Source organism: Hipposideros armiger, unplaced genomic scaffold, assembly GCF_001890085.2.
Source record: "Hipposideros armiger isolate ML-2016 unplaced genomic scaffold, ASM189008v1 scaffold_270, whole genome shotgun sequence".
In the NCBI taxonomy this organism is placed as follows: domain Eukaryota; kingdom Metazoa; phylum Chordata; class Mammalia; order Chiroptera; family Hipposideridae; genus Hipposideros; species Hipposideros armiger.
In genome coordinates, this window is record NW_017731620.1 from 1,036,868 (window position 1) to 1,061,248 (window position 24,381).

The 24,381-nt window shown below is 42.9% G+C and overlaps 1 protein-coding gene and 1 long non-coding RNA gene across 2 annotated transcripts in view; both read right to left on the minus strand.

Annotated features, from left to right (window-relative positions):
* Positions 1–1,627: 1,627 nt before the first annotated feature.
* On the minus strand, positions 1,628–5,914 carry PAQR9 (progestin and adipoQ receptor family member 9). Its single transcript, XM_019656931.1, has one exon. The coding sequence runs from the start codon at positions 4,933–4,935 to the stop codon at positions 3,802–3,804; it is 1,134 nt and encodes a 377-aa protein (XP_019512476.1). The 5' UTR covers positions 4,936–5,914; the 3' UTR covers positions 1,628–3,801.
* Positions 5,915–5,925: 11 nt separating this feature from the next.
* LOC109390464 (uncharacterized) overlaps positions 5,926–24,381 on the minus strand; it is a 42,749-nt gene continuing 24,293 nt past the window's right edge. The window contains exon 3 of the long non-coding RNA XR_002125575.1: positions 5,926–6,275. This is a non-coding gene — a long non-coding RNA (uncharacterized LOC109390464). The remainder of the gene's footprint in view (positions 6,276–24,381) is intronic.

A 24,381-nucleotide genomic window follows, 5' to 3' on the forward strand; every position in this document is an offset into this window, starting at 1 on the left:
AAGGATATATATATATGTATATATATATATGTATATGTGTATATATATATGTATATGTATATGTGTATATATGTATATATGAATATATACACATACATTCTCCAATTAGTGTTTGTGCTTGGCCAGACATCATAACCATGCAAACTAGTAAACACTCACAATTGAGCACATAACCATCCCTATATTCTAATGCCAGTTTGAAAACTTAATTCTGTTGCCTTGGACCAACAGTATAACCTTAAAATGAAGATAACTCCTTCTGTAACTGTCTTCTATTGCTTTGTGCAGTCTAACTAAGTTGTGAAGAAATTTGAAGATAAAAATCCCTGTTATTATTGCTGTTAGTCCTCAGATTCAGCACCAAATCAGAAAAAATTCTAAAAATCACCTCTATCTCCAAATTTTGCATTCTTAGAAGTGATTCCCCTGAAGTAGCATGATGAATTAGGCTAACTGGTTTTTGACTGCTAGCGCTTACAGGCAGGATTTTATGAATGGACACGTGTGAAAGCCACTCTGGCCAGCTCTGAAGCCCCATACTTTCTTCCTGGGCTATTTATAGAAAGTGTATAGCCAGTGGAAAAGATCACATTTATTTTTACAAGCCAGTCATGACATGACCAAAGAACTCATTTTCTCCCTCTGGGAAGGTCATCTTCTGCAGCTGAGGGTGCAGTTGCAAGGAGGCCAGGGAAGAAAGCAATCCCCTTTAGTCAACTAAATTAGCATGCGTCCATCCCAGAGACCAAACCACAGAGTGACAGGCCTCCCAGGCCAACACCCTCATTTCCCAGGCATGCCGCTACAATGCTGCTCCTTAAGATGTCATCTCGATTATGACTAGCAGGTAAAAATAAAATGCATCACATAATATGGTGCAAAATTCTACTGCCAAATAGGTTGTACAGAGATAATGGAGTACATTCTTATTTGTCATTTGTCCTACATTTTAAACAGCTGAACACAATAAAGTAAAACTGAATTTTAAAAGATGTGGCAAAATGGAGAGTGTGAAAAAATATTTTTAAAGCCATTTTATTCTGATGGCCATATTATCCCTGAAATACGGAATATACCTGGATAGTTCCATGCAAATGTTGAGACTTAGTAAATATTTGCTGATTCATCTCATTCATCTTGACAGAAGTCCAATATAATTTAGCAAATAACATACATAGTTCCACAAACATCCCTGGTCTTGTGTAGTGTGTATGGTACCTATTTACAAACATGTTGTAAAGCAAAATCACTGTTTTCAACTAGAATATCCTGTTATCAGTGTCATATGTGGTATATAAAAACCAAGAAAGGGAAAGTGGAGGAAGGAAAGGTAAAGGAGAGGAAAGCATGTTCTCATTCTCTCTGGCACATACTTACTGGGTGCTGAAACCTTTGAGGGGAAAACTGTGCCATCTCACTGGGCTCATGCATCATAATCACTTGAAAATGATATGGGTATAATTTTACCCTTAAGTGGCCTGCACTTAAGGACAAAGACATAAGGCAAGAAGAGAATTCTGTTTGCAGACCCAGATCTCCAACAAAAGTTTTAAATGACAAATGTGGGGTTTATTTCTTGTTCTCAAACTCATCAGTCCTTCTTAGAAGTCTGTCTCTTGAAAGTTCCTTCTGAAAGAGAGGCCCTCATTTTATAAGGAAGCTACAGAATACTCATCAACCTGTTTTACTAGCTTCCAAACCAACACACTTTGGGGCTCTAGAGGAGACCATGATGACATGCAAATAAGTTTGCATGTAGAAATATCCTGATTTCCACAATTGCCCTTGAATGCATGTGCTGACTTAAGTTACAGGTGAGAAATAACACCCATGGTAGGCACAAATTCTCAGCCCCTGTAACCTAATAGGAATCTCCTTGCACTTTGCAAAAAGTGAGACACTGACACCCATCAGCGAACGTGCAAGTGTATTTACAATCCCACTAAGAAGTTCTAAATTAAATATAGACACATATAAACTTTTCTGCAAATTCACACACAAGGATCCCGGTTCCTCCAGGGAACTGTGCCGAGCCTCTCTGTTTATAAATATACTATCAAATAAAAGCATCAACAAAAACAGCAATCTTTTTAGGAACATCAGCCTACCAGTGCTGAGGTAAGTGCTCATCTTCCTTATGTGCTTTATCTAAATTATACCATGAAGTCAAAACTTCCCATTCAATGACTTATTTGGCTATTAACTGAAAGGACTTACCAGGAAGTGTGATAAGTATTTAAATAAGCTGCCTCAGTAGTTTGTGTTAGTCTAGAGTTGCCATCTCAAGTACAGGTTAGAGTTTATAAGAAATGTCTTCAATAACACCGGCTAATGGGGTTGTCAGAAAGGATCCCAGGAGTGTGTTCATTCATTCTCCCATGATTTAGGATGACCGTTGTTCATTGCCATAGTCTGGATCCAAATGAGACTTCAGTGCTTAACTAGGCAAAGGTAATCATATTGAACTCAAAATTTTCAGTTACAATTCAAGTAATATGTTTCTGACTTATAATATAACTGCCTCATTTATTCCTGAGTATTACATTTTTAATTTTAAGCAAGGACAGATGGCATCAGTCTAGAACAGTGTCCTCTCAATTTCCCTGACAGGGGCATTAGGGACCACAGGCATATTAGTGGGTTGGCCCCTTTCTGGCAGAGAAGCCAACACTCTGCAGGTCCCTGTGAGCCACTTTCGGTGCCACCAAAAACTTGCAATCCACACCATCTTCCTCCCCTCCTGGGTGGAATGTTAAACCTTGATTTGCAGGAAAGTAAGAAAAGCTTACTCCAATTGCTCTCCCCTATGTTTGAGGACCAGTCACTTGGGCATTGCTTCAAAGGCACATTTATTCCAGTGGCAATTTAAATAAGTAGAGAAGTAAAGAATAAGATTCAAAACAAAACAAACCAAAAAATAGGGTGGGTTTTGTGGAATACATTAAAGTAAATAGGAATCTGGGATCTATACAAATCACCGAGCTCCTCACCAATAGTTTAACCAGAGTCCCTAAAGTGGAATAATTCACAGTTGTATCATGACATACATAGGCCTCCAGAGAACACTGTTTAAAAAAGTAATTGAGAACTCTCGAGCAGCTTGCCCTGATGATGTCCAGTTCAAGTGTATGCAGTGCAGAAAGGCTGCAAAATTCAAAACTACAAGACAAAGAAAATTCAGTGCATAGCACAGGCTTGATAAATTACGAAAAATCATTGTATATATTACTATTTAAATAACATCTGAGAAACATTTCGAAATAATTAATTTGTGTTCACATTCCATGCATTTTCCAGCAGGGTAAGCCCTGGGCTTATGTCTTTGTGCCCATTTCCTACAAAGCTCCATTCTTTTGACAAATCCAAGCATTCCTCAGACTGAAATGGAAGTACCCAGGGATTTTGTCTACTCACCCTCTTTACTGCTTAGCTGACCTCGCAAGGCCTACTTGTTACTACCACTGGCACAGAAGACGATCGGAAAATCGAACTGTTTGGGGTTTTATTTGGGATTTTATTCTCTGCCTCCGAAAAATCCCTGGACATCACAGACACCAGCTGAATTTTGTCCAAGGGCAAAACCCAGCGGCCCGCTCCCTCCTGCGTGACCCACCTCCCTCTTCCAAAGCCCCAAGTGCACTGAGACCCCCTTGTCGCGTTTGACTTTTTTCCCTGTGGTTCTGCAGCACCCTCCTTGAGCAAAGGAAACACAACAAAACTTGAAAACAAACCAACAACAGCAACAATAGAAACTCCAAACAAACAGGTGGGCGAACCAGCAGCCTCCTCCAAGGCGAAGGCTCACTTTTTAGTGCAGAATTCGGAGCTGTTTAGGAACTTCCGGATGACCAGCCCCAGACAGACAACCAGCAACAGCATGTAGCCCACGGTGCCCGAAAAGGTGGGAGCAGCAGGCGGCGCCTTAAGGAATTGGCGCAGGCCCTCCTCCACGTAGTACACCTGGTCATAGATGCTGAGGAAAGTGAAGATATGGAACAGCTGGTGGCTGTGGCCGATAATGTCGAACAAGCCAGGCTGGATGCGCTCGGGGATCTTGCTCACATTGAAGAAAGCGGCCACCACCAGCCAGAAGTAGCGGCGGTAGAAGTGCACGAAGAGCGTGGGGTTCTCGCCTCGCAAGTCGAAGAGCCAGCTCTCTAGCATGATGGGACAGGCCATGCTGAGCGGCATGACGAAGACGAAGGTGCGCAGTGCGAACGGGTAAGAGCACCAATCAGTGCGGCTCTTGCAACAGGCCACGGTGCAGGCCACCGCCAGCACGAAGGCCACGGGCAGCACCAGCGCGCGGTAGGCGGCGATGAGGCGCGTGCAGTCCACATGCCAGCCCAGGCGCTGCTGCACGTAAGGGGTCATCACTCTGGCGTCCAACAAGCTCAGGCCCGGCAGCAGGTAGTAGTAGTAGGCCACTGTGCTGCCGAAGCCATAGTAGCTGATGGACGCGTAGTCCAGGTAGAAGAAGGCGGCGCGCAGGCGCAGCGACAGGCAGCTGAACACGTGCGCCGTACAGCTCATAGCGAAGGTCAGCAGCACGCCCGACGCGTAGCACCACAGCGGCAGCAGCCACGGGTGGTGAAAGGGCACATCGCGGCCGCTCAGGAAGAACAGGCGGCAGAACTTGCTCAGAAACAGCAGCAGCGGGATGAAGTGCGTCCAGAAGTTGAGCGTCTCGTTGGTAGGCTTCAGCACCGAGGCTAGGCATTCCTGCGCGGTGCAGGGCAGCCGCCGGTAGCCCGACAGTATAAAGCACTCCACGAAGTCGTCGGGCACCTCGTCCCAGCGCAGCAGCGGCTTGGCGGATGCAGGAGGGTCCCCTGAGGCAGAAGGCTTAGGGCGCGGGGATGTCTCCAAAGCCGCCTGGGTCGTGGCGGGCGGGCCCTTTGTGCCCGCGCCCCGGGGCTGCAGGCGCCGCGGCATGGTGCTCGGGGCTTGGCTAGGACACGAACAGGCGACCTCTGGCGCCGGGCCTCGCGCGCTCTGCAGTCCCCGCCGGCCGCCGTCGGAGCCTTTGTGCACGCGCCTGGGGCGTCGCTGCAGGTTCAAGAGAAGACCTGAGCCTCTGAGCAGCCGTTCCTATAAATAAATTAATTAAATAAAAATAATCAACCGGTAAGCAGCGCAGCGACTGGCAGGAGCGCGCGTGGCTGGGCAGCCCCTTCGCCAGGCTCTCTGCTACCGGCTCGCGACCGCCCGCGCTGCGGTAGCGGCGGCGGCGCGGCGGACTGCAGCGTTGGCGGCGCTGCTGCGGTGACTGGGCATCGCGCGGTGCGGGCGCAGCCGCCGCCGCCCCCGGCGCGGGAGGCGGGGATGTGGGAGCCCAGGCTCTGGAGGGAGGGAGGCACGGGCGCACCGAGGGAGGGCGGGGGCCTCCCCGGCTAGTGTTTCGCGGCCGCCTCGGGGGATAGAGTTGTCCCCAGTCTCGAGTTCCGTACCATCCCCCCTCCTCGGGCCGCAGCAGCCCGAGCTGGCCCGTTAATGATTGATGCGGGGGCAAAGGCTGCGCCAGCGACTCAGCTACGTGTGTTGAGGGCGAGGGTTGGTGCTAGGGTTCGAAACCCGACAGCCACGCGGGCGTTCGAAAGGACACTAGGAAGCCGCGTTCGCGGGGGACGGAGAGCTGTGGCGGGGGAGGGGAGGAGGAGAAGGAAGGGCGCGGCGCCTCTGCGGGTCAGGGCGGAGAGATGCGCCTACAGTAATCTCCGGAGGTGGGGGGTGCAGGGACGCTCCGGAAATTTGCGGGGACTGGGGTTGCGATTTGAGACCTTGTCCGGATCAGGGCCGTGTCTCAGTCAGAATCCTGGACTGCCCCTCTTTTTTGTGTGTGCGTGCACGAGCGCGCGCGGCTCTCGCTCTGTGCACCACATCAAGCCTTACCTCCTTTCGTTTAGCGGACTTATTCAGGTGCGTCACTAACCTCCCTTCTCCCTCGTCCTTGTCCTGACCAAAAGAACCATCCCATAACTTGCCTCTGGTCGCTCTCATCCGCCCTTGGGGGCCGCAGCTCCGCCATCCTGGTGTTCTTGTGTCTTTAACTAGGAATCTTGTTTGGAGCCCAAAGTCCGCGGACAACTCAGGACCGGCTGCTCAAGACGAGGCGATTCAGAAAGACTCTAACGATCTGCGGAATTCATTAAGAAGGGGTTCGGGATTTATTAAGAAGGGGTTCCCACGCAGAACTGTGCCCCAGTCGAGGGCCGATCATAGTGGAAGGCATTGATGAGGGAGGACTTCAGGGAGCAGGTGCATTCTAGCACGAACTGGAAAGAGAACGGAGACAAATTCATAGAGACTGGGAGGGGTGGCTTGGAAAAAGCTCACGCATAATTAACCAGACTATCTAGCAGGCTTGGGTGGCTATAGGCCAGAAGAAAGGAAGACTGAAGAGTCGTCGAAAAACGGTTGAAAAAGATGCCCTTGAACCTTTTAAAAGAGACTAAAAAACCTGTCTGCTCTAAAGTGTTTATCATTTCACAGAAGTTTCTCTTAGTGATGCCTTGGGTCCAGTTTGCATCATGGATCAACATTATTTACGGTATAGTGTCATGGCAACAGGAATTAAGTAGAAGGGACCAGGCACTGGTCTAAATGCTTCACAGTTTTTAAAACTTTTAGATACTAGTATTTTTCCCATTTTACAGACAAGGAAACGGAGGCACCACAACCATAAATAACATGCCCAATTGTTAGAAGGGGTGATATGAACCTAGGCAAGCTGCTGCTACAATAGATCTCATGTACTTAAACCAGAACATCCAACCATCGGCTTTGTTCAAAGAAAACTAGTAAGAAAGGACAGTTTGATTTAGGAAAAGACTTTCATTTTCATTTTACAAATAAAGGAAAAGCTACCTTCATCACTCCAGCAAATCTTACAAGTAGGTCAAGGAAGATTTACTTTGTAGTGTCTCAAGGAGACTTAAGTTGTGGGTAAGAATTATTTATAACTAAGAAATTCAGTATAGTAAATGTCTCAAGTTACTAAAAGGTAGTAGAAACAGTCTCTTTAGAAGTTTCAGCCTTCACTCTCAAAAAATATTGTCCATTAGTAACTGGCTTAGCAAACTCTTACACAATTAGGCCAAAGGTACTCTTGTATCTTATGCCTTTCTGAGCTATCACAAATTCCTGATTAATGGATTTTAAGTTAATGACATTTTGCTGTAGTTATTTAACTACTATTTTGTTTTAGTATTTTCTGTTTTTCCACTGTCTGTAACCTTGTTGTTTTAAAGTAAAATCTAATTTCCTTTCACATCTGGACTAAAGACTGGGCTAATTTGTAAAATGGATTAAGATTCGGGCATTTATAAATGAGGCCTAGGAATGATAAACCTGAATCTAGGGTGGACCGGAAGAAATTTCATATTCTCTCCTATTCCACAACCGGCCTGAGCTGTGACCTGTAAAAAATGTTGATTCTGTAATAATTCCCATATTTACCAACCTCTTCGTTGCAGAATCAGCTCACTTACATAATTGGGGGAAATAGAATAGAAAGTTCACATCAAGTAAAATAATGGAATTGACTGTAAATGAATGTGCGAAAACTCTAGTTATGTAAATGGCTTTATGACTACTAGTGGGGAGACTGGCTGTAATAAAATGTGGTGTTCTTTAAAACAGTATTTTATAAAGTCAAAAAATCTGTTGTAACTTTATAAGTCTTTCAGAAAGTCTTTGTGATCTCTGCTTTTCTCTTTTCTCATACATCTCCCACACTACATGTGGCATAAAATCAGCTGATGCCCCGAAGTAGTGTTCATGAAACCTCTTTGGTGCCAACCCAGACAGCTGTCCTTGCTATACTTTGACAATCCAAGTAAAAAAGAACTAAGGAAACAGAAAGACTGACCTAACATTAAAAAAACAAAAACAAACCAAAACAAAAAAAACAGCAATATGACTTTTTCTTAATTACTACCAATCTATAGAATTAATTTTTCTTAAGTTTTTTGAGATATAAAAATGTGTTTCCCAAACCCTACACAGGCAGGTTTTGTAGATTAACTCCAGTAAACTAACTGCCTCTTGTCAGTGAGCGCCACACTCACACCCCCTGGGCGTGGCTAAACAGATAGAAGCCCCAGGCTGGCAGCCATTTGGTGAAGGTGCACTGGGAGATAAAGCATCCCTAAGGTAACCAGGACAGACTACCAAGCCCTTGGCAGAGAAGAATGCCACATATTACAAGTGTTCAGAGGCAGAAACCAGCTAGTTCTCCCAATTGAAAGTTTGTCAAACCAAGACCCAAATGTGGCCTTGGGTAGTTCTGTGGCAGCCCTCTCCATTTGGGAACTGAGGGGTTCTGGCTAACAAGTACAGTCGTCTGTAGGAACCGCAGCAAACAGGATAAATGCTTTTGCCCATGTAGTTTGCTTTGGCAGTGTTCTTATAGACCAACTATAGGTTTATTTGTGTTTTTCTCTATATATAATATGAATATATTATATTATATTATATATATTATATTATATATATTATATTATATAGAGAAATATAACATTTCTCTATAATAAAATGAAGCATGTATAAAAATTCCACAGCAAATTTGATATTCTTTAAAAGGGACAATGAGCTATTTGTAAAACCTGCACACACAAAAAAACCACACTATGATAAAACACCTGTTTTCAGAGGAAATAATTTTTTTCCTAGTTTCATTTTTAGCCCAAACCAACCAACCAACCAACCAACTAAACAAAACCCACTATGGACCCAGTGCTTTAATGCACCTGAAACTCTGTACAAAGAGAGCTCTATAAGGTTTAGTCCCTCTCCTTCGAACATACAGTCTAAACAAAGTGCTTTCCTTCCTCCCAAATTATAAACAGCCATAACATTATCATCCAAACTCTTCCAGGTCAGATATGGTCACTACCAGATCATAGGGGCTGAGCTTCCTAATGGTAGAAAACCTTCTGGCTGTGGCATCAGGTGTAACTATGGCGACCTTCGGGGAAAAGTGCAATCCAAAGGCTAGGTGGAGGGCTGGAAGCAGGAGACAGTGGTGGGAGATGGAGTTCGTACCTGGCACTGTTCCTGCCAGTTTACTGAAGTGGTGAAAGGTTCTCTTTTGAAGAAGAGCTAAGGGAGACATTAAGGATGTTTTTGCCTTGTGAGGTTCTATGCAGGGAGTGGCAACTCCATACTCCCCCTCTCCCATCTGTCACCTGTTCTCTCCAAAGTAGGGTGCAGAAGACTGATTAAGGTGAAGAATACAACGTTACAACTTCTGTTTCAGTAGATCTCATAATTTTTTATAATACACTTAATATGTAGTACATGGGGATAACTTATAAATAGTATATTAGGGCATAGGGGATTGTCAAAATGCTGGCAGCTCGCGGACAAAAGGTGTGTGGTCAAAACTTTGTGGACTTTTGCCCTGCTGTCCATTGGTCTTGTTTGTCCAGCCTGCTTCCATCCTCTCTTCAGGATCCAGGATGAATTCCACTTTCCTGCCTCTCAGGTCACTGGAAAGGGTGTTTTGGGGTCACCATCTGTCAGCCAACAGTCCCTATGCCCTAAGCAGACCTACCCAAGCCTTCAGCACCTCCCACAGCTTCCCTGAGCCAGGATGGCAGTCTCCGTTCTGGAGTGATTTCCCCCAAGTCTGCCCTTCCTGTTTCCTAGCTAGAGCCTATGTTACCTTCTTACAAAGTCCTCATATTTACATGGTATAGTCATCCTAAGTCAGATACCCTTTGGGGGAGGAGACTGTCACTGACTGTTGCTTGCTTTTTGGGGGGCCTTTTAGGTAGTTTCCATTTATTTAACTTTAGAAACAGTTATACAAGTGTGTGTAAGTTAGATTATTGAGTTCTTGCTCACTAATTATGAACAGTTTTTCTTGAAACACAGTGCTTTGCCCATAGTAAGCATGCAATACATATTTGTGATTGGAGAAATTCTCTTCAGTACTTAAAAGGTTAGAACGTGGAATCCTAGCATCTTAGAATAGAGCTATCACTTAATCCTTTAAGTCTTCTTGTCCTGCTCACTTCCCACTTATGAGAATTATTTCAATTTAGCAATCAATACTGTACTCAGGTACTGGGATAGGCACTTTCCATATATTAGCTCTAGTTCTCAGAATACCCTTTGCAAGATAAGTCCACTCTTCCCATTTTTCAGATAAGAAAACAGAGGCTCAGCCATGAATAGCTCCAGGAAAGGGACTTATTACTTCACATTGCCTCCCCTTCCATTTTAAGCTTTTTAAATCATTGTTCAAAGACTTTGTAAATAGTTAAATGAGCACAACTGATGAGAAAAAAACCCACTGTTTTATGTAGGCCCAGAGCTCAACCATAAGTGTTACTGAATGTGGTCACCAATTGCATCTGGTTAGAATGTCCCTGAAAAGCATGATGCCAGATAAAGCATGTACTCCTGCAGTATATGACAGCTGAGTACTGATTAGACATGGCTGGAAGGTACATATCATATAAAGAGCATTTTCCTGTAAACAAATTACATCTGTTGTTCCCAGGTGGCTTGCCATACCCAAGGTCTCTGCAAAGAGGCAAATAGGAGGTTCCAAGATTTCACAGATGATTCTTGCATTTAGCACAGCTTTATTGATTACAGTGATTGCTTAAAACAGAAAGGAAAATATCCTGCTGTGATATCATTGCATATTAATATCAAGAGGAAGGCATCTCAGCTACTGAACTCTGTTTGGACTTCAATTAAGCTCACTTCCATTGGTTCTATTTAGGTTTTTTTTTTTCTCAAAAATTTTTACTGAGGTACACGTATTATTGATTATTGTCACCATACTGTACGTTACATCCCCAGAGCTTATTTATTTTTGGAAGTTTATACTTTTTCATCCCCTTTACCCATTTCGCTCACCCCCACCTCTGGCAACAACCAATCTGTTCTCTGTATCTATGAGCTTGGTTTTGTTTTGTTTTAAAGTCCACATATAAGTGAGGTATATATGGTATTTGTCTTTCTCTGTCTGACTTATTTCACTCAGCATAACCCTCTAGGTACATCCATGCTTTCACAAATGGGAAAATGTTATCCTTTTATGGCTGAATAACATTCCATTGTATATATGTACCACCTCTTTATCCATTCATCCATTGATGGACACTTAAGTTGCTTCCGTATCTTGGCCATTATAAATAATGCTGCAATGATCCTGGGGAGGCATATATCTTTTCAAATTAGTGTTTTTATTTTCTTCAAATAAACTAGGAAGTGGAATTGCTAGATCATATGGTAATTCTATTTTTAATATTTTGAGGAACCTCCATACTGTTTTCTATAGTGGCTGCTCCAATTTACATTCCCACCAAAAGGGCACGAGGGTTCCCTTTTCTCCACATCTTCACCAACACTTATTATTTCTTGTCTCTTTGATAATTGCCATCCTGACAGGTGTGAGGTAATATCTCATTGTGGTCTTGATTTGCATTTCCCTGATGATTAGTGATGTTGAGCATCTTTTCATGGGCCTATGTATTTAATGTAATGTTTTTCCTTTTCTTTGAGGTAAAATATCTGTTTGTTGAAAATATTTATCAACATAATTATCTAGGTGCCAATCACGAAACTAACTGAAGGGTATCTTACATATACTGACTTTTTAAGAGTGTTATTTCAGTGACCTTATTTTCATCTTGTGCCCCATTCATGTGAAAAACCACAAGAATTTGGGGTTACCGATGAGTCTTCTCAGCACACAATCCATTTCTACACAACGATCAAGGAGTATTTTTTCTAGGAACATACTTATTCTCATGGTCACCCATTGGCACATTTCCTTTGAGCCTTGTGTTCTGAGAATTTTGTGATCAAAATGCATTAGCTTTGTTTTAGTCTTGGTTCTGCCCTGCTCCTCCAACTTTTCTTCTCCTCCCACCAATCTCAACTCTAGATACCTCATTCTTATACACATTCAACTCACTGTCTAAAGATGTTTCCCAACATGGGATAGGGATTATTGAATAAATCTATAGCAGGCATTCAGGGACGAGCCCCAGCTGTCTATTTAACACGCAGTAACACACACCACCGCATAGGTACAAAGCTGGACTAGATGCTCAGGGCAAAGAAGGGCAGAGGAGCAAGTGGGGGCACAAGGACAAGTCAGATAGTTCCAGTTGTCAGTTTTTAGGGGAGAGGGGTCCACAGGGTTTTAACACAGCCACTTTGTGCCTGCTTATTTAATGCAGCCATTTTGAAACAAGGAACATTTCAATGCTGCTTCAAACACCATTAAGCTCAATGTTTTCCCTTTTAAGTAGTCAGGCACCTGCCCCGCATCCCTGCCCGCCACCCCTCAAAGGTCAGGGCTGGGGTGAGGATTTAGTGACATCTGGCAGACAAACCACATAAAACTAAGCGTCATGAGTCAGCCACGCTTGTTTATCTCAAAGAGAACCGTCAATTCTGGATTATTTATGTTTTCGTGGCTTGTGTCTCACTGGCTCTGATTTCTCCTTTACTGTAACAAGGCTTATGCTCCCTTATTTTTGATTAACAAATAGATTTGAATGATGAAGAATGAAACCTAACTTTGTTTTCCACTTTAAATTGCAGGAATGGCCACTCCTGTATTTTGGAGGCTTCCTGATTATACTAACCTGATTTAATTGAGGCTGTGTTAGGAGGGGAGGGGAGTGGGAGTGGAACAGCTCTTTGGGCTACAATTCTATCTCATATTCCCAGGTCCAGACTGCATTGGAAATCCTTAATTAACATTTCTAAAGGTCCTTCAGCAATGTACATACACACTTTATCTACTGTCATCAAACTCCTTTATAATAACCACTTAGGGGAGACAGGCTAATCCAGGTCTAGTAGATGTCAGTACAATACAACACAACACTTTGTTTTCTCAAATTATTATTATTATTATTTAAGATTTTTATTGGGGAATTGGGGGAGGGGAACAGCGTTGGGGAATTGGGGAAGGGGAACAGACAAGTTGCTGTTCTTTTGTTCTTCAGTCTAGTTGTGGAGGACGTCGCTTCACTGGCCCATGTTGGTATTATCATTGCGCTCTTCCCGGGTGAGGCAGTCGCTCGCCGGCCACTGGACGGTCGCTTACGGAGGCTCACAGCAGCTCACAAAAGCTCATGCCCGCTGCCGGCCAGCCCCACTGCAGCCTACACAGTAGCCGGGGCTCACAGCAGCCCAGCTCCAGATTGAGCTGTTGTTCACCATCCTAGCTGTAGAGGGCACAGCGCCACTGGCCATCATGTGGGATCCAAACTGGGGCCCTGCTGCTCAGAGCTGGCATCCCAAACCAATTCCTAACCAACGCGCCACTCGGCCAGCCCTCAAATTATTTTTTAAAATTAAAATACTATTGAGCAATTGGATGTGGGCTTATCAAAGCAATAGATTTGTAAAACATTTTAGCAATTCATAAATAAAGTAGAAAATGGAAGTCTCTTATGAAGAAAATGGATCAGAGGTGAAAGAAGGGGTGTGGAAAGTCTATTTTACTTGAGTTTTTTTGTCATTTAAAAAATATTAGTGATTTTACACTTACGCCAAGGTTCTTTTGACTTTGCTGTGCAGACTGTCTTGTCTCAGGAGAGACAAACATGATACAAATACTATAAAGAAAGGAATAAAAAGAGGGAGGAAGAAGAGAATTTCTCTTTGTGAGATGAGCGTGGAAATAGCCAGCCTTAAGTTTCCAAATTGGAGTGGTATTTTCATTAGGGCTGATGTGGTTCTTAAATTTCACCTCAGCCTCATCGTTGATGGCAGAAAATCATCGCCCAAACGGGGAATAGAGGGGAGCCCAGTGGAGGCTTGCTCCTAAATCCTGTCCCATGTGGTTGGTGGTTAGTTCACATAAGAAAATAGTTTTTATTCTAAACCACTAATCTTTTAAGATTGGGGTTGCTAATTACCTCTCTCTCTCATTCTATCCTCTGTCCTCTCCACCTGCACCAACCTTCCTGCTATCCCTCTGTCCCAAGCAAGTGCCAACTAGGAGAGACTTCGTGTGGCTGTGCCCAGGCTGTGCCCTGCACAATGGCCTCACTGAGAGGACAGGGAGGTCTGATAACCATTATCAGCCCAGGCCTGGGCTGTCTACCCAGAAGGGGTGCCTTTTCCCGATTCACTGGTGGTCTGACAGCTGCCCCTGGGCCCTTGTACTTGCTGTTTCTCTCTGCCTCCTTCTGCCTCAAATGCTTTCTACCTTGTCCTTCTCCTTTTATTCAATTCTCTGCTCAACATCACCACTTCTCCGAAAACTCTGCTACCTACCTTATCTGGAATTACAGGCCGCATCACTCTGCTTCCTCACCCTGCTTTATTTTCTTCATATTTCACTATCTGACATTATATAATGTACGGTGTCATATACTTGTATGTTTATTCATTCTGTGTCCCCTGCTGAAATATAAGCTCTGTGAGGCCTTGGCTTCCCAGCACCTGCCAGGTGCCTGGGAGCAGCAGGCACTGAGTAGCCTTGGGGGATGGCTAAGATCGCCCACCCCCACGGCTTTCTAAGCCTAGAGCTCAGCTCAGGGCAGAATATTTGTATTGGCCCTGTTCAGGCAGCATCTTCTCTAATTAACTGACCTCCACAACCCAGAAAAGCTAAACCAAAGATAGAAAACACAAAAGCTGTGGGCTGTGAACATCAGTGACTGGGGAAGTGGTTTCTGTAATACAGAATCAATCGCCTGAGGGTCCTAACAACAAAACAAGGCCCCTAAATGATGCATCCCCCATCCCCACCCCACCCCTCTTGGCTGAGCTGCTGGAAAGAGGCATGTTCATCGGTGAACCTGTAATTTATCTGGAAAGAAACAACATATTAAGTGGGCTATTAAGAAAGGAAAGGCTTACAATGCTTTGAGTTGCATTTTAAAGGTCAATTCTAAAAAACGCAGTTTGTATCAGAGAATTCCTCAAATCTCTTCTATTAATAGCATCATTTAGCACCCCTGCAGCTCAGCAGACACTGTTCAGGATTCTGGCTCACCATGGTTTCACCTTAACTGAGATCTAGAGAGGCAAATGTCTGTACGGATATAGTGCTATGCAGGTATAAAAAATTTACACTCTCTGCCTACGGTTTGAGCGTTAGAATTTAACAGATCTTTCTCCGGAACGACTGGTTTAAAAATGCTTGGAGTCTTGCAAATGTCCTGAGCGCTTTTAGAGGGCTGCACAATGGTGAGAGCACAGCCAGGCATGCAGCGGCGGGCAGCAGCTCGGGTTTACACAGAGGCTCCAGCCCACGGCGGGCACTGACACTGGGAGTGGCCCACCCCGCCGGCACACACACAGCCCCACGCTGGCCCCTTTGGGGGAGAACGGAGGGAGCAGCCAAGCCTCGGGTCTGTTGGCAGGTTTGTTGACACGTGCCCTCTCCTGGACATGCTGCTTCTGCAGGTGCCAAGTGACCTGACAACCCCCCTTTGAGAGCGAGGGTAAAGGTAGAGTCCAGCCCAGCGTCGGCAGGGCAGCAGAGACTCAGGAGGGAAAACAGCTCCCGGAAACGTGGGTTGGTGAGAAGTGAGAGGAGACTTGACTTTAGCGTCAATAACTGATGGATTGAAGCAGTGTTTTAAATGCCTTCCGGCTTGATTCAGGCTGGAATCCCTTTCATCTAGTGTACTTAATAAGAAACTTAGGAAAGTGTAGTCTTGTATGTTTAAGAGGGGCGACTGTATATATGTGTATGAAGATGCACGGAAGTTGTGTCTGGTGGTAGTTCCTGGTAAAAAACAGTGTTGCCTTTTCAGGGGCTTTTGTTCCAATTGTAATGCTTCCTCTAACATGCATTCAGCATGTTTTCCTTAATGACAGAGCCTATGATGACATTACTTAGCCCTGGGTGCAAAAACTACATCCTGATGTATTTCCTTTTTCTAGCCCTTTCTGCAAATTCGAGCCTATTCTGAGAGAACCTCCTCACTGCCCATCCTGCACCCACAGTGATGACTGGCCAGCAACATTTCCACCAGGACCCCCCCACATCCTATGGGAAGGTATTTGTATGCCAGAGCTTAAAACGGCAGGCTGAGGGCTCCCTCTCTGAAAGGATTCTCTTTCCAAGCATGTAAGGGGTCCAGTGCTTGTTTCTTCACATGATAACTGGGAAAAATTCGGCTATGGTGACCACCCTTGGCCTGTTCTCTTTCTCTGCAGTGAGTGGATAACATGCTATGCGGGCACCTATGACAGGCCTGTCAGTGGTCCCCAAAGTGAAATGGGAAAGGAGGGCCTCTGGGGGCCCCTTGGGTCATTTCCTTAGCCCCTTCTATTCCTTCCTAGTGGGCTGCTTTTTAAGTCCATTTCCCTCACTTTACAGATGAGGAAACCCAGAGAAGTGAAGTTGTGTGCGAGGCCGAGCAGCTGGGTTTCTGACTCCCAGCCCTGTGCTTTCTGTAAAACTACATGGAGTACACAGTGTGGGGTGATTAAAAGAGCCCTGGCTTTCACGTCAGATAGTCCTGGACTTAAAGCCTGACTTTGTCACATAGCAGCTATGTGATCATGGGCACATTGTTTAACCTCTCTGATCTGCAAAGGGGAACCATAATGTTTTCTTGCAAAGTTATTGTGAATACTGACGTATAAAAAGTGCTGGACACAGACTGGGTATCAATAAAAAGTAGGCGTTATTCCCCATTTACTCAAGGAATGGCAAATCCAGGCATGATATTGCAAAATACTGGCTTAAGGTGGTACAACTTTCAAGGGTGTTTATCTTTTAGTAGAGATTCTTAAAAATGGAAAGCCATAGAGCTATAAAGGGATGAACCTTAGTCACGAAAGCACATCTGGTCATAAGACAGCTAAATGCAGTGAGACGGGTCAAGCGTCAGGGGAACAAGCTCCACTTGAAGGTGCTGGGAGGAAGCCTGTGTGAGAACATGAGAGGTGTGACGACAGACATGGCATGCAGCCAGCCTCAGCAGGAAGTGGGGTGGCGGGGAGTAGCCGTTAGCATTACTAGTCAGACTGAATATGGACAGGGCGCAGAACCAGGAGCCCAGAGAAGCTGAGATGCATGCATGCTTATGGATCTGAGTAGCTAACATCAGGACGGGCTGTTAGGAGGTGTGGGGCCTCAGCACCCGGTCTATGCTCAGGACCTGGAGAGGTGGGAGGTGGGACCCAATGACCAATCTCAATATGCCTACAACTGCGTCTGCTTTTGTGTTTTAGCCTGACCTGAATAGGTTGTGTATGTCAGTGACAGTTGCCATTTATTTTTATTTGCTTAAAAGAGTGGGGTTTTTTTAAATAGAGAATCTAGGGAAAAAACTAAATTCTAAATCATTAACAATATTCTAAATTTTCTTCTAATCTTTCTTGATATCTTTCTTGATATCCTACTGATGTTTCATGTCATTATAATCCATGTGTCAGTTCCATCTTATGTTCTGTTCTAAATGTAGTTTTTTCTTTTCTTTGTTTTCTGTTTTTAAAGATTTTATTGGGGAATTGGGGAAGGGGGACAATGTTGGGAAGTTGGGGAAGTGGAACAGCCAAGTTGTTATCCTTCAATCTTAGTTGTGGAGGGCACACCTAGCTCAGCTCCAAGTCTAGTCGGCATCCGGCCACCTGTCGGCAGCTCGCGGCCACTCAGCTCAAGGTGCCATGTTCAATCTTAGTTGCAGGTGGGCGTAGCCCACCATCCCATGCGGGAGTCGAACCGGCAACTTTGTTGTTAGGAGCACGTATTCTCACCAGCTGAGCCATCCTGCAACCTGTTGGCAGCTCAGCGGCAGCTCAGCTCGGGCACAGCTCACTGGCCCACGTGAGAATCAAACCAGTGACCCTTTTGCTCAGAGCTCGTGCTCTCAACCAACTGAGCCATTTGGCCAGCCCCTAAATGTATTTATTTCTATGAATTAACATAGTACAGATCCTTTCTATTTTTAATACCTCTGTAATGTTTCATCCATGTTACATTCAGATTCTCCACTGGCAGTATTTGGGGTGCTAAGAATTTATTATGATTACCAGTAGCACTATTATGAGAATGTCTTTGGATTTTTTCCTTTAGGTTGTTTCCTTGCCATAAGTTCCCAAAAATGGAATTATGAGATCAAATGTATGAACAGTTTGGTGGTTCCTATTATAATTAACAAATTTTATTTTGAAAAAAAAACCTGAGATGTTTCTCCTCACTACCCAGTCAACCCGGAGTCTACATAGGTCCCACGCCCCGTATTCCACAGGCATGTGCCCCCACTTTGTCCTGTACCCTGGATACACACATCATATGTGTTAATTGAGGTTTTGGCAAGGCCAGTCTCGAGGCCGAGGTGAGAGTTCGTACTGGGCAAGCTGACTCTTGCTGGCCTTGGCCTCAGGCTGCCCCCTGCCCCAGAGAGAAGGCAGAGAGGAGATGTTGCTTCTCTTTATGCTTAGGAAACGCACACCTGGTGGAGTAGAGGGGAGCAGGAGACAGAAATGAACTGAGAAGGGGCTTTCCTATGTGTAATGTTAGAATTTACTGCAATGTCCTGTTATCAGGTCTTTTCATGGTAAAGACTCTTATTTGTTCAATTAGGAGTGGACGTAACTAATTCCTCATTCACCAGTTGCTCTCCATGTTGTTATTCCAAAGGAAAGCGATAAGACTCACAGTTTCTGTGTAGTGCTATCCTGAGCCCACTCATGTTCAAGCACCACGAAGGCAGGGACATGACCTGTTGTGCTGCCTGCTCTATCCCCAGCACTTAGTACAGCACTGGCGTGCAACAAATATTTGTCAAACCCATAAATGAATTAATATATTCCTAGAAATAGGAAACTTCCAATAAATGAGACAACCCAGTTTTTTCTTTCCAAGGGACTTTCTATCCAAGCTACATGTGCTCGTTTTTTTTTTTAAATAGTTAACAGTGACAACACAAACTTTAGCAGACTTCAAGTGAATATCAGCCATGCCCTTGATGTAAAAACCAGCCCAAACAGAAGGAAATTAATTTCAGAAATTCCCTTGTGAACACAATTTAATAAGTAATTTTCAGGGAAACTATAAGACTGTTTTGAATTTGGCTGGTGCACTTGTTCTGGTTGAAAGAATGATGATCTGATGACTCAGCGATGCATCAGGCTATATCTCCAAATGGCCTGGCATGAATTAGTAATCATTAGACAACACTCAGGGCCCCACCCATGTTTACTTTCCATTTTCAAGATTATGTTCACAAATCCCCAAATAACACTGAAAATAATTTTTCTTCCAAAGATTTAGTTAAAAAAATAAAATTGTGGTATGAACAGGATATATTTTTTTCCAGTTCCAATTCTAACTGGTTGTTGTTAGTGTATAGAAAAGCTATTGATTTTCGATACCCAGCCATTGCTTCAAATTCCTTTACTCTTTTTTTTTTTTTAAAGATTTTTATTGGGGAATTGGGGGGATGGGAACAGACAAGTTGCTGTCGTGTTCTTCAGTCTAGTTGTGGAGGACGTTGCTTCACTGTCACAAGTTGGCACCATCATTGCACTCTTCCCAGGCGAGGCAGATCAGTTGCCGGCTTCTGGACGGCCGCTCACTGCGGCTGCTGGCCGCTCACGCTGGCTGCTGGCTACATACGGTAGCCCATGGCAACCCACTGCCACAGGGGCTGCAGCCTACGCCATCGCCGGCAACTCACGGCAGCCCAGCTCCAGGTTGAGCTGTTGTTCAGCATCGTAGCTGTGGAGGGCAGTGTCACTGTCCCGCGTATGTGGGATCCGAACCGGGGCCCTCTGGCATCCCAAGCCAGTTCTTAACCATCGCGCCACTCGGCCGGCCCTACTCTTTTTATTTTGTTATTGTTGTTAAGTTTCTTAGATCTTCTACTTGTACTCTCATATCATTTGCTATTATTTTTTTAACATACTGTCTGATTTAATGTGCTAATATTTTATTTAGAATTGTTCATCTTCATAAGTCAGTTTTATAATTTTTGTATTATACGTTTCATAGCAGGTGTGGGTATTAAGGATACGACAAAATATCCAGTGAACTAAAGAGTTTTCTACCTCTTTTCAAGGTCTGGGATAATTTGAGAAGCATAGGGATAATAATGTAGTGTTTATTCTAGAATTGTGACATTTTATAACATTAGGAAACACATCAACATAACAGAATATTATCAACTCAAAAGTAAAAAATTATGTGATTATGACAATAAGTGAAAAAAATTTGATAAAGCTAAGTAGGTTTTCTAATAAAACTCGAAGTTTAATAGGAACAGAAGGAAACAACCTACACCTGCTAAAGACTGTGAACTACGGTCAGCAACGTCATATGGTTGAGTGAAAAATTAAAGCAACTGCTATTAAAATCAGTGACAAAGCTGTGATATTTACATTCAATAGTTTTTGAAAGTTAACTGATGTAATAAGACTACTCCATAAGTTTAACAAGTGGTGTAAATATTGAAAACAAAAATAAACTTTTTTGCAGTGATGTAACTGTATATTTAGAAAATGTAAAAGACTCCATTAAAACATAATGAGAACAATTAGAGATTTTAGCTCACTTGATGAATACCAGATAAATACCCCCAAATCATTAGCATTCTTGTATATTAGCAATTGCCTGTTAGATATGGAAAAAATATACCATTCATAATAGTGACAAAAATTATTAAGTAACTTAAAACAGATTCAGTGATAGAGGTATAAGAATTATATTTTTAAAAGCTCTAACATTTTATTGAAGAACCTAATAACTGGAGCACTCCACCATATTCATGGATACACAGTTAGTATATAAATGTCAATTCTTAACAAATTAATAGGCACATTTAATACAATACAAATCAAAACATGAAGATATATTGTCTTCGAAATTGGACAATGATTTAAATGTTTGTATGGAATAAAAATGTTTGGAAGTTCATTGGATAAATTTGGAAGAGTAGTGAAGAAGCCCTTGCCTTACTAAAGAGAGAGAACAAAATTTACTATAAAACTACTAAAATCTGGGGCTGGCTGAGTGGCTCATTGGTTAAGAGTTGGCTTTGGAGCTTGAGCTCTGAGCAGCAGGGCCGCCAGTTCGGTTCTCACATGGGCCAGTGATGCTGAGCTAAGATGGTGAACAACAGCTGGACCTGGAGCTGGGCTGCCGTGAGTGACTGATAATGGTGTAGGCTGCAGTGGGGCTGGAGTGGGCTGCCGTGAGCTACTGTGAGTGGCTGGCAACTACCGTGAGTGGCCGGCAGCCAGTGTGAGTGGCCGGCAACTGGTGAGAACTGCCGTGAGCCACCGTGAGCGGCTGTCCAATGGCTGGTGACCGATTGCCTCACTCAGGAAGAGCGCAATGATCATGATACCAACATGGGCCAGTGAAGCAACGTCCTCCACAACTAGACTGAAGAACAAAAGGACAACAACTTGTCTGTTCCCCTTCCCCGATTCCCCAACGCTGTTCCCCTCCCCCGATTCCCCAATAAAATCTTAATAAATAAATAAAACTACTGAAATCAAAACAATATAGTTGCAACATAACTGCAATAGAATCCACAGATTGGCCAGCTACATGGGAGAACTTGTATCATGAAACTTGTATTTTAATTAAATGGGAAAGTATGTTTATTCAGTGAGTTTGGAATAATTAGCGGCTCATCTGAATATTTAGAAGGATAAGGTCCCGAGTGAGATCACTTGGGTTCAAATTGGTTTCAAATTTGGTGTCTTAGCTGTGTAAACTTGGCTGGTTCCTTAAATTCTCTAATCCTTAATTTTCTTATCTCTGATCCTCAAGTGTATAAACTGCTTACAGAATGCCTGGCATATAGAAATTGCTCAGTAAATGCTAGCTATTATTGTTACTTATTATTATTAAATGCTTCACATTATATAAAAATAAGTCCCAGATGGATTAAAGAGCTAAATTTAAAATATAAAACAATACAAATAAAGGGCCGGCCGAGTGGCTCAGCTGGTTAAGAGCTCGCTCAAGAGTTTGAGCTCTGAGCAACAGCGGTTTGACGCCTGGTCCAAGCTGAGTTGCCACTGAGCTGCCAACAGGTGGCAGGATGGCTCAGCCAAAAAAAATAAATAAATAAAAAATAAAACAATACAAGTAACAGAAGGAAATATAGGAGAGTATTTGTATAGTCTCAGTTTGGGGGAGAGTTAGCCTATAGCAAGACAGGAAGCACAGCAGCCACAGAAGAAAAATCTGATGAGTTCAGCAACATAAAGATTAGAAACTTCTGCCTAGAAAACAGTATAGTATCAAAGTCAGTATAGGACAGACAAGAAAATTAATTTAAAAGACAAAGAATTACTGCAGTCTGATAAGAAAATAGAAAACAAAAGAGAAAGAAAAGTGGGCAAAGGATGTGAATAATCAGTACACAAATGAAGAACATGTAGCTGATAAATGTATTAAAAGATGCTCAATTATCCTAGGCCAGGGAAATACAAATTACAATAGTGGTGAGCTACTTTTTCAAATCCATCAGACTGACATCAATTTGTAAATTTATCGATTTATGAGACGAATAACATCCAGCTCTGGCTGGAGGATGGAGAAGTGGGCAGTCCTCAGCGTTGTTGACCAGACTGTCAATTCTTGAAAACGTTAAATCAGTTGGCTAATACATTAAAATTAAACTTGCACATACCTTTTCACCCAGCAATCCCACTTTTGAAAACCTAGCCTATAGAAATAAAAGTGCCCATAATTAAAGGATAGGTGTTTGAGGAAATTTGTTGCACATTTTAAAATTGTAGGCCACGCCCTCAAAAACAAACAAACAAACAAAAAACCTGAAAATCTGAAGGTTTGTTCAATAAGGAAACAGATGAACACGTTATGGAATATAATGTGTTTCTACAAAGGAATGAATTACATGTATATGTATTGACCTGGAGCCACAAAACCAAGTTTCTGAGTCATAACATAACAGCTAACATTTATGAGCACTGATGACGTGCTAAGCCATTTCAATGTGATATCTTCACTACACATCCTTGCTGGGTTCTCTCATGGTACCTGCATCGTCCTCCCTAGGGAACTGTGGGTTTTGGCTTTCTCTGCTCTGTTTCATCTGACTTGTCTCTCAGAAGTTTATTGTCCATTGATGATTTCTTCACCTGTTCCCTTTTTTATTTTAATTTTATCCACCCCTTTCCTGTAAAAAAATATCTATACAATGCTGGTCTCTGGAGCAGCAGCAGGTGAATGTGTATGTTTGGTCCACTCTCTTAAACCAGAAGCCTTTAATTCATGTTGTTAAACAGAAATAGGGGAAAAACTACCCTGCATATTGATGCACTGATTTAGATATATATTTGTATAAGGGCAGAGGAAGAAGGTATGAAAGCGTACCCATGAGACTTAACATTTGATTTGACACCCAGGCAATCTACTGTACTTGAGTGAAAAGCTCCGGTGATTTTGTAAATAACATTATTTCACTTCGCAACTGTGGATATGACCTGAATCAACACGTTACTATATCTATTATCATCATACTGCTTTTTCAGTTTTCAATTATTTACTCACAGAGAAGGCAAAATTCTATAACTGCCAAAACAAATCATCTTAATGAAGGCCTCTAAGCCAAAGAAAGTCTTTTAAAATCCCAATAGCTAGGAATAACTCATACTGTTTCAGAATTTAAGACCACTATTCCTCAGATTTCCATTTAAAAATTAAAAAGATCTATACAGAAAAACTTATAGGAAAAGGAAATGACATTTAAGAACACTTTTGTGACTTGTGCTGAGAGTGTAAGGAGATTTTAAAGCTACCTTAGTCTTCTTAACATGTATACTTTTGTAAGATTTTCCTAGATTTTCTGCTGGTCAGTGGAGTACACTCATTAAAAGTCAATGGAAAAACATGTTCCATTGTTAGTGCACTAAACCACAGGATTAACAAATATTCTAGCAAAAGCAATCACATTTATTAATGTTCCCATGAAGCTGTGGTTTAAAACAATAAACTGAATCATAATAATTTGATATCCATTAATCAAATAAATTAAATCCTCTATCTACTACTGTCTTAGTATATTTAAAATTCCCTGATAATAAAAGGTGGAGAAAGGGGAAATATTTTATTTATTTTTAAAAAGCATAACGTTGGAAAAACAATAGACCCAAGGGAGTGTAAACAATTAATTTGCATTACTAGGCAACACACATGCATTCTGGCAAAGCCACATGCAGAGTTAATGAACTGGGTTGACTCCATGGATAACCAAACATTTTCTGTAATTGGAGGGGGTGGCAGGGATTTAGAGCCCAAATGATTGCCTGGAAAGACCAGCAAAGGCACAAGAAGACAAATGGCAAAAAAAGGGAATTTTTTTTCCCATTTTTCACCGAATATAATTATCTCCTTTTTACCTGTGTTAGGTGCTTTGCAAAAATTATCTCATTTAATCCTCTAATGAACCC

Excerpts from the sequence above, each read along its gene's own strand:
- PAQR9 (XM_019656931.1), bottom strand. The coding sequence starts at position 4,935 with ATGCCGCGGCGCCTGCAGCCCCGGGGCGCGGGCACAAAGGGCCCGCCC.